The sequence below is a fragment of the Grampus griseus genome (genome assembly GCF_964374135.1).
Source record: "Grampus griseus genome assembly, chromosome: 6".
Classification (NCBI taxonomy): domain Eukaryota; kingdom Metazoa; phylum Chordata; class Mammalia; order Artiodactyla; family Delphinidae; genus Grampus; species Grampus griseus.
The window spans coordinates 66,029,019-66,040,391 of record NC_139000.1 but is presented as its reverse complement, the minus strand read 5'-3'; the positions used below and the strand labels follow the sequence as shown (position 1 = coordinate 66,040,391).

The 11,373-nt window shown below is 35.4% G+C and overlaps 1 protein-coding gene across 4 annotated transcripts in view; it reads right to left on the bottom strand.

Moving 5' to 3' along the window:
• Positions 1-540: 540 nt before the first annotated feature.
• Positions 541-11,373, bottom strand: part of CNTLN (centlein) — a gene marked incomplete at its 5' end in the record, with an annotated part of 329,914 nt that continues 319,081 nt past the window's right edge. For 3 of the 4 annotated variants that reach the window (XM_082656525.1, XM_082656528.1, XM_082656526.1), the window contains one exon: positions 541-1,363. In XM_082656525.1, the coding sequence (XP_082512651.1) occupies positions 1,262-1,363 (102 nt within the window). In that variant the 3' untranslated portion in view covers positions 541-1,261. Of the gene's footprint in view, positions 1,364-3,880; positions 3,957-11,373 lie in introns of those variants that run through there. The other variant, XM_082656527.1, reaches the window with a different exon arrangement.

Below are 11,373 nucleotides of genomic sequence, written 5' to 3'. Positions count from 1 at the left end.
TTGTTTTGTTTTGCGGTACGTGGGACTCTCAGTGTTGTGGCCTCTCCCGTTGCGGAGCACAGGCTCCGGACGCGCAGGCTCAGCGGCCATGGCTCACGGGCCCAGCCGCTCCGCAGCATGTGGGATCTTCCCAGACCAGGGCACGAACCCGTGTCCCCTGCATCGGCAGGTGGACTCTCAACCACTGCGCCACCAGGGAAGCCCGGGATCCATATTTTAAAGCAGGGGAGGGGGGAAAACAAGAAAATAAGTAAGTGAAGAGGTAAAAGATGCTTTTGTGTTATAAAGGAAATTAATAGCAAGATGGCCAGGAAATGCTTCTTTGAGGAAATATGTAATGCAAACCTGAATGATACGCAGGAGCCAGTCATAAGAAAAGAGTACAGAGTATTCTACAAAGAGAACAGCAAGGGCAAAGGCTGGAGGCAGGCACAAGTCTGGTGAATTGGAAGAACCAAAAAGTCAGGTGTGGCAGCAACACAGGAAGACGAGAAATGGCTTGGGAATGTTCGGGAATCTAAATAAGGATGGATGCCCATTGTTAAGAATTTAATTTAATTAGCACACTGTGAGGACTAGCCTAACTAATACACAGGGTTTGTGGCCCTTGCTAATTTATATGACCACACAAAATACTGTGAGTTAAAAAAAAAAAAAGAGGGAGCAAAGGAGAAAATGTTTTTATTTTTGCTGAACTGTTCTAGGAAAATACAATATCTCCTATATAATCCAGTAGACTGATAATAGATACAATTGGACCACACCATTTATTTCATTAAATGCTCATCCTTAAGTGATAATGCTTTACTTTATATTTGCTTACAATACAAATGTGTTGCTTATCAGGTGATTTAAGGCCATTTATAGCAGGTTTACATAAAAAGTGTAGTTTCTTTATAAAACTCAGAACATTAAATCCTCAGTTCACATTTTTTTCTTTTGATATTCAGACCAATTTGTGTATGCCAAGCTTGTTCTAATTCCTTCTAATGTACTGGAAAGAATATCATTTTCAAGTTTGCATTGATTTGTGGCAATATTTGTATTCAAAAATCAAATGCTACACTATTTCCTTCTAAATGGCTGTGCACTTAATTAGTTTCACTTGTGCAGCAATTAATTGGTTTCACAGACTTCTATTTTGGTATTGACCCTGACTATTGATAGTTGGAGCAGATACTGTTATCAGGACTGTGATGCATGTTTTCCGATCACACCACATAAAGTTTTCACGTTTGAAAAAATGTTCTTAATCATAATATCATCTAATATCTTTCAAAATTGCAAAATATTCTTCAACTAGTTTCTTTTTTTCATTTATTTTCCCCAGTACTGCTTCTAGTAAATATGTGGCCAAAGGAAGCTGTAAAAGAAACACAGAAAAAAAAGATGAAGACTCTATATTTTCTTCAGTTCAGAAATATATACTAAATATCATTAAACCATTAGAACTCAGCTATCTGCAACTTTGCACCCATAATGGTACCCTACTGGGTCTCTTTTCAACTGATCTTGTTGGTTAGTGTGGGTAATTTTGTCTTTTATAATAAAAATGATAAAGGAGCAGAAGTAAAATGAAAAAAGATAAACGCCTTATTGAACAATTCATGGTTTACTGACCATGTTAATGTTGTAATCTGCAATACAAGCAGTTAAGCCATTTATCTTCAGTCAGCTGATCAATAGCAGGTTACAGTCCTCTCTAGGGCCCAGAGGCCCACAGTAGTACTGTATGTTCATCACTCATAAAAGAGTGAGAAAGAACTATCAATACACTTGTCTGTGTTAGAGCTGAACATCTCAAGAATTGTAGGGTGAAATTTCAGAGGAAAAAAAATGGCAAAAGTATATCCATTGATTAAGTTGTTATAGAAAAGTTTGGCATATCAAAGAGTAATACACATGTTGCAAACTGCTAAGTTTATGAAATATAGATTACATTTTTAAATTTCATAATTTATATAACTTTTCTGGTAAAGTTTTATCGTTCCCTGTGCTTCACTGAGGTGCCCGTAGAACTCACACAATACACTTATGGGTTATAAGTGAAAGAAAATCCTAAATGTTGCCCAGTTACCTCCCAAAGCCTACCGACTTCCTTTTATCCTCCTTCCTAGCTATCTAGTTTCATATAAAAGGTTTATAACAATCAAGAAGTTCATTAAGTTATTTTTGGAATTGTCTTTTTGATTAACCAGTAAAGACTACTTTTGTCTCCCTGAATATATTAACGAGAATCCTTATCAAGCCCAGTCCCCTTCCCTACAGGGATGTAGAGTCAGGCCCTTCTTTGTGCTAGGACAACCACCGACAGACAGCAACACTGGTCAGCATCTGAACAAAATCAGCCTGATGTCCGCTGTGTGAGTTGTTCAGCTGTGCTCAGATCAGCTATGCTCAGCTGTTATTATATTTAGCTAAACCCAGCATAATGGTTCTTTTCTGAATGCAAACTGGGAAAAAGAGAAAAGACTGGCCAGTGGCAGTGAAACAGATTGGGCAGTGAAACAGGCCCAAAAGGCACAAACAGATTATGCAGGCCATGGAGAAAATATAGAGACCGGTGTTGGTCCATAGAATTGCCTCATATCCTAAGTAGCTTTCTAGTTTAACTTCCTTCTTATATTTATAATAAATTGACTTCTCCTTAAGATACTCTGAGTCTATGTCAGGATAGACTCTATCTATAGTCTATGTCAAGAGTTTTAGACATTTGTCTTACTTGAAACTTACCACTAAATAAAGCATAAGATACAAAAATATCACATTTCTTCACTTCTTAAGATACAGGTGAATATAAGATACCCACATTGACTTAAAAACAGCTTTTTCTGGAAAAAAGAAACCTATCACATTAAATATACACAAATTGCATAGGCATTTCAATTTCAGAAATGTGAAAACGTGAGGAAATGCATCATAGAATCAAGGAAAAAATATATTAGATTCCCTTCTGGAAGATAATGATACTCACTGCAAATCCTTACTTTGAGAAAATTGCCCTCTGGGATGCAGAAAACAGTTATATTTGGTGAAACTGCCAGTTTTACAAACGAGACAATTTAAATTCTCAGGGCATTAACATTAGATGTTAAAGGAATACTCACACACACCAAGGCACAACTACCAGGTAACTTTCTTTTATTTTGACTATGGCACTCAGTACCATATGCATTCCAACAAAAGAGCAAACAAACAAGATGAGAATAACCTCCCATCTCTTCCTGGTAGAAGCAAAAGCAGAAATGAGTGTTTAAAAAAGTTGTTCTAAGAAAAAAGGGTTCTCTGATCAAATAAGTTTGGGAAAGAAACCAAACTTTAAAATGCTATTTTATTTCAGGATCTCTTAGAGACTTTAAGGTGCTAATGGTACTGTGTTTCTCCAAGAGGGCAATGTAATACCCTGTTTCTAAATTCATTTGTCCGCACTTTTCTCAGTCTATTTATCATGTGGAACTAGTGGTCCATGGAATACACTTTGGGAAACATGCTGGCTCTATGATTTCCTGTATAATAATGTCACAGCACTTTTACCAGGCCACAATGTACTGACATTAATCATCTTATTTGCACAGTTCATTTTCAAGTTAAAAACTAAACCTACTCTTATTATCTTGTGATCAGAACAATTTCAGCATGTCATGTACTTGGACATTTGGCCTCTTCTTATCTCGAAGAATCTCTCTTCCAGGAAGCCTCCAAAGTGGAACATGAGGTCCATTTACTAATTTATTGCTGACAACCCCTTTTATTCTTTTCCTCAGCCTCCCAATAAAAACGAAAAGCCCCACAGTTAAACACAACTGTTTGTCAAACCTGTTATATTGGATTGTAAGCTTCTTTTAAGCTTCATACAGAGCCTAACACTTCATGCATTTCAAAAAGCAACCCATCCTTTAATCAAGATGCATGATTTGTGCACATCCATCTGCCCTTGTAGGTTCTTCTATTTTTCTCTACAAATAGGTCAGAAAAAGATTAGTATCTGCCTTTATATAACATTAGACAAAAGTTCATATATCTTACAAGGTAGTTGGAGATGGTTCTTTATCTATTTTAATCCAACTTTTCTATTTTCCTTTTAAATACAAAGATTCCTACTTTTTCCCCCTCTAAACCCAGTGTTCTACTTTCTGTTTATGAATTGTAGTTCATTGGCAACCAGCTTTCAAACTGGTCTTAAAATTTTTTTTTAATATATAAGGATCAATTGTAATTCTGTAATAATATAAAATTAATATAATTTATGATGGAACAGTTAATAATTAAAACAAAGTTAGAGGAAGACTAAGGAAAAGTCAGAATTATAAAACATTTCATAAGATAAACAACAAGGTCCTACTGTATAGCACAGGGAACTATACTCAATATCCTGTGATAAATCATAATGGAAAAGAATATGAAAGAGAATGTATATATATGTGTGTATAACTGAATCACTTTGCTGTATAGCAGAAATTATCACAACACTGTAAGTCAACTATACTTGAAAAAAATAAATTAAAAAAATAAACATTTCACAAAACATACTTATTTCATAAAATATACTTATTGTTTTCAAATGAATAAAATAACAAAGTAACTGTTAACCAAAATATTTTGGTAGATCTCCTTTCTATTTTACAAATAGTTCCTTACTTATGGAGCAGACTCAATACATATTCAAATAATAAATACACTAACAGCCTTGGTTTTGAAAATAGCCTCTCTTACCAATTTTACACTATTCATTTTTCACAAACTTTTTTCATAGTACAGATAAAAATTTCTGATTAGTGAAGGATGAATTAACAAGTTTTGTTTTTTGAGAAAGGTTAAAAAATGGGATTTTTAGTTAATTGGTTACTTTTAGTTAATTGAGAGTAATCACTTATATCACATAGATTATCAATAACTTAAATCTCATAAATTATAGTTAATCTGAAGACTAAGTGGAATATAATTTAATCTGCAGTGACTCAAGAAAGCTCTTCGAAATCCTATGGTACCATATGAATAGCAATTCTCAGCATATAGATAGAGTTACCACTGAAACTATATTTAATACATAAAATGCCTCAGGAAGTGCTTTAAAAATTTGCATTGTTTGCTTATTTGTTTGCCATATTTTTTAGAACTGCAAAATGTTTTAAAAACACTAAGAAGATGAGGAAATCTGAACTGTTTAGAGTCTAGATTAAGTGCAGGTTTATTTCGTACAGGCAGCATAGAGTCTGTTCCTTTCTCTCTCTCTGCATTCTGGAGGGAACTCCCTCAGATACAGAAGAAAGCACAACCGTTCTTTTACTGACAGGATTTTGGATTTGGATTGAAGTGGCAACCTGACTAGCCAACAGCAGAGATCTTTTCTCACTTGCCCCATCAAATATACGTGAAACAACAAACCCAACAATTACGCTGCCTTGGGTTTCATCTCGGATGGCATGTGCCGGGGCCTATGAAGTCCAGAAAGTCCGCTGGACTTTCTGCATAATTTTATTCTCTTGCATAAAAAAGAAGTGATACTCTTAGTTATGTCATTGCAGTTACACAAGCTTGAACTCTTCAGCACAAGGGGAAAAATGGACAGGGGAAGAGCTGATACTGCATGAGATTTCTTGGAATGGGAATTTAATTAGGGCATCGGAATAACTGTGAGTTTTGCTTGGTCTATACTGTAATCTTAAAGTGGGTCTTCCTGGTCATGCTGGCTGTCCCTGTTGCCAAAGGTGACTTCTCTTACTGGAAGGACTTCCCCTGACTTCAGATTTTAGGCTTCTCTTATATGTAAATGCCTACAGATGTTTGCCTTTAGAAAGTGGTGTGCCAGTGACACAACCTCAAACTTATCACTCACAATAATTATGGCTTCATTTAGAGGTGTTTCTGTATAAAGGTAAGATATGAATGATAGTTGCAGATGTTGGAGAGCTATGTTGGAAGAATAACAAAGCCTCAAGTCCATAAGTGTGAAACATACAGATAATTTATAGCATTAGCACTAACTGGAATGTGCTCTTAATAGTATAAAACTGAAAAGTTTTGTATTGAAAGAAAAAAATTGAAATAAGAGTACCTCTTTAAATCTAAAGGACAAGATTAACATTTTAACCATTTTCATTCTTATTTTTGGTTTGAAAACTATTACCAAAAGATACTGCTTTTAAAATAAAAATTGATAATGGCTATTCTGACCGGTGTGAGGTGATACCTCATTGTAGTGTTTTTTGTTTGTTTTTTTTTTGCGGTACGCAGGCCTCTCACTGTTGTGGCCTCTCATTGTAGTTTTGATTTGCATTTCTCTAATGATTAGTGATGTTGAGCATCCTTTCATGTGTTTGTTGGCAATCTGTATATCTTCTTTGGAGAAATGTCTATTTAGGTCTTCTGTCCATTTTTGAATTGGGTTGTTTGTTTTTTTGTTATTGAGCTGCTTGTATATTTTGTATAGCTGATTCACTTTGTTATACAGCAGAAACTAATACACCATTGTAAAGCAATTATACTCCAATAAAGATGTTAAAAAAATAAAATAAAATGTAAAAATAAAAATTGACTTTAGCAGAGCTGTACTCAAAGTAAAGATATTAAATTTTATGTATTATACCTGCTTTAACAAAGGATATGATTCAGTGAGATTTTGAGTTTAGTAAGAAACTAATATAGTCTGATTATTATAAAATTAAAGATGGAAAATTTGTAATATATAAATATTTATACACCCACTCTACTATCTTGTAATTAAAAGATTGAACTTGTTAAAATAACCAAGCACGGTATCAGAAAGAACAATTTATTTATAATTTAAAACTGGCATTGAATTGTGAGCTAAGTTTCCTAAATGTTGTTTATATTTCTGGCACATTATCTATCTATCTATCTATCCTTCTACCTATCTATCTGTCTTGGTGTTCAGCTGAATATTGAAGTCTATATCTGCTATTCTTAAACTTTGGTGAAGGCTATAATTTGTTTTCCTTTCATTTCCCCCCAATTTTTTTTTTTTGCGGTACGCGGGCCTCTCACTGTTGTGGCCTCTCCCGTTGCGGAGCACAGGCTCTGGACGCGCAGGCTCAGCGGCCATGGCTCACGGGCCCAGTGGCTTCGCGGCATGTGGGATCTTCCCGGACCGGGGCACGAACCCGTGTCCCCTGCATCGGCAGGTGGACTCTCAACCACTGCACCACCAGGGAAGCCCGCCCCCTGCAATTTTTGATAGTGGTAAAATACACATAAAATTTACCTTTTAACTTTAATGACATGTCTTTTTTCTGGTATCATGAAAGTAGGCTTTAATTTGTTAAATTAAAAAAAGAAATCCCAGTAAGGCTCTGAATGGAGAATTTTTAACTTTTGCTACTTCAGTTGGATGTGAGGAGTAAGTGTATGTGGGTGACTGTGTGGGTTTACGTGTGTGGAGAGAGTGAGTGTGGGGTTTTGCAGTATGTGCGTGTTATCAGTGTGTTGTAAGTGCAACACTGAAAGCAAAAGAGTAAATGTCTTCAGGGCTGTAAAGAGAAACTTTCTGTTAACCTTCAGACTGGAAGTTATTCTATTTACAAAAGCCAGGGAGATTTATAAAACCTTCTCACTGCCATATTGCAAAGCATCTATAGAAGGTAAGCATATTTTGCAGAAAGGGCACTGGGGAAAGAGCCATTTAAAATTTCACCGTTTGCAAGATCTGAAGCAACTAATAGGAACAGGGATATCTAAAGCTAAAGAAAAAACATCGATCAAAGTCTATACTTTCAATTATCAACAACTGAAGGCAGAAAGAATTTTTGATATGGTCCCAATACAAGAAAATGATCTACACAAAGTGGATGAAAATGGACTGAATGAAATCTAGAAAAGGATTAACAAACAACATAGAATAAGGCAACAACAAAACAAGATCAAGACACATTTTGTAGCCATTTCTGGCTAAGTGTTTTTTATATAAATCCTAGTAAAGAACCATATTGTGGTTATAACTGTATATTATTTGTTTTATACAAGTATACATATTTTAATATACATACCCATAATTCTGTTCAAGTTAATTGTTTAAAAACTTTCATAGTTTATATATTTTAACTATTTGTTCATTGCCCTCCATCACCAGAGATGTAAGCTCCATGAGGGTAGTGATTTTTGTCTCTTGTTCACTGCTATAGCACCAAACCTGAAACATTACCTTACATGCAGTAGACACTCAATACACGTTTTAAAAATGGATTTCACAGCTTGGGTTCAATTTTATCTCCACTAATTCTTTCCACTTCCTTTATAAAATCACAAGTACAAAAGACTGTTTCAGGTATTATTAAGGCCTGAAAACAAAACTAAGTGATCCTTACTATAATTTTAATTTTGAGGATCAGAATGGACAGAACAAATAAACAATACCTCTTAGAGGGCAGAGTATAAATAACTGACTCCTTTTTGTTTGCATATATGAGAAAGTAATATCAGCTAGAGTATGATAGAGGGACAGCTCCTTCTTTGTCAATTGAAAGGAAACATATTAAGTATGAAATAAAATAATTTACCTCATTTATTCATAGTTATGGCCAGTAGACAGAAATTCAAATTCAAATGCATTTAATGCAGTCCCTGCTAATGGTGGGGGACATAGCACATGAGATATAAGAACTTAATTGGGGACTTCCCTGGTGGTGCAGTGGTTAAGAATCTGCCTGCCAGTGCAAGGGACACGGGTTCGACCCCTGGTCTGGGAAGATCCCGCATACTGCTGAGCAACTAAGCCCATGCGCCACTACTACTGAGCCCGTGCACCGCAACTACTGAAGCCCGTGCTCTAGGGCCCGTGCTCCACAACAAGAGAAGCCACCGCAATGAGAAGCCCATGCACCGCAATGAAGAGTAGCCCCCACTTGCCATAACAAGAGAAAGCCCATGTACAGCAATGAAGACCCAATGCAGCCAAAAATAAATTTTGAAAATTAAATTTTTTTAATTAAAAAAATTAAAAAATAAATAGTCTCTGGCTGCTAAAAAAAAGAACTTAATTGGATTTACTTAAAAATAAAAAGGTATTCTTTTTATGCTTCTTCACTGTGCCTCATATTAAGGAATTCATTTTTTAAATGGAGATATAATTCACATAACGTAAAGTTCACCATTTTAAAATGTATAATTCATTGGTTGTACAAAGTTGTACAACCATCACCTTCATCTAATTCCAGAACATCACCTTCATCTAATTCCAGAACATTTTCATCACCCCAAAAGAAACCCTATACCCATTAGCAGTCATGGTCCCTCTTCCCCTATCCCCTGGCAACTACTAACCTACTTTCTGTCTTGATAGATTTGCCTATTCTGTACATTTCATAGAATGCAATCATACAGCAAGTTACCTTTTGTGTATGGCTTTTTTCACGTAGCATAAGGTGTACAAGGTTCTTCCAGGTTGTAGCACTATCAGTACTTCATTCCATTTCATGGCTGAATAATATTTCATGTATGCAAATACCATGTTTTGTTTATCCATCCATCAGTTGATGGACCTTTGGATTCCTTCCACTTTTGAGCTATTATGAACTGTCATTGAGCTGCTATGAACATTTATGTAGCAGTTTTTATATGGACATATGTTTTTACTTATCTTGGGTATATACCTAAGTGTGTAACTGCTGGGTCATATAATCTCTACTTTTAACTTTTTGAGGAACTGCCAGACTGTTTTCCACAAGGGTAGCACCATTTTACCTTCTCACGAGCAATGTATAAGGGTTCTAATTTCTCCACATCCTCACCAACACTTGCTATTGTCTGTCCTTTTGATTATAGCCATCCTACTGGGTATGAAGTGGTATCTCATTTTGGTTTTTGGTTTGCATTTCCCTAATGGCTACTGATGTTGAGCATACGTACATGTGCTTATTGGCTATTTGTATATCTTCTTGTAGAAATGACTATTCAGATCAGTTTCTTTTCTTTCGTTGTTGAGTTGTAAGAGTTTGAAATGTGTTCTTAAATGGTTAGATTTCACTGAGAAAAGCCGCACAGCAGGTTGGAATGAACTAATGAAAAACTGTGAGTCCCTGAATACTGTTATTGACATGTATCAACTAAATTTTTTATGGCTTCAATCACTGACATCTCTCTCTACCAAATCTGATCTACCTCTTTTGATCCCTAAAACTTTTAAAGGTATCATTATCTTTCTCATCATATAAGGTATTAAACTCACCTCTCTTTGGTTTCTGCTTTCTGACCCCTTCATCTAATCTCAGTACTGCTATGAATTCAGTTTCTATAAAGTGGGTCACATCTATCTCGTCCTTCCTATTTTTATAGTGAGGGTACATGCAGGCCCCCACTTCCTTTTGCCTTGACTACCTTCTTGCTCCCAGTCTCTTATCCTTTCAAACCATCCTACATGCTGATCTCATGTATCTTTCTAAAGCACAACTCTGATTACATCCCTTTCCTGCTCAAAGGTGTTTATTGTTTAGTCCCAGTCTACATTTCCTATTTCTGTTTTTTTTTCTCCCATGTCCTAAAACACAGAAAAACTAATTTTGGGTGGTTCTCCCACCCTATTATAATCATTAATTTGCTTGCTTGTCTCTGCCATAAACTGTAAGTTTTAAAAAATGTAATAATGCAAAAAGAGGAATTAATACAAGTAAAAATCTTCAAAGAAATTAAAAGGCAGCTATGCCATAAAAAATGAAAGTAGGTATTAGAACAACTTTTTTTAAGTGTGATTCTTATTATTAGAAATCTGTGGGGACAAAGGTTAGATGCAGATAAAGATCAAACACTTAAAATTACCAATTGTATCAGGACCACTTGAAAGGAGGACAAATATTACATTCTGTGTTAAATATAGATAAGTTAAGGTTTTAGACCTTTTAATTCTCATGCACTTCTGGCTAACAGTACCAGTAGGTATACTATTGTGCGGGTCCATATTGCCACATGGCAGGACAGCTTTTTATTTTCTGGTAAATATCTTATTTATATAAATTTTAATCCAATGAATGTAGAGAAAATTTTCTTTAAGAGAAAATAGTTCTGTGGCCGAATCCTTAAACAAAAGATAAAACCACAAGGCCAGATTCACTCCTATGATGTCAGAATTCCATTACATATACCACCCAACACAGAGGGAGGACATAAAAGGGAAGTTTTCTTATAATTTTATTTTCAAAATATTTTAATCATCAAATATAAATACTGAATTAATTAGGGTTCTTTTCAGGGAATGCGCTCAATTATTCCACAGCTTCAAGATCGTGTAACCTCAGGTACACGGAGCTGCATGCCATAAACTAAACAAAACAAATGAATGAACATATTTATACTTTTGCCCTCACAATCCTGTGAGCATAATTTAGACTCCCAAAAGCTGGTGGACAAAGAAAACCTTTTCTAAAA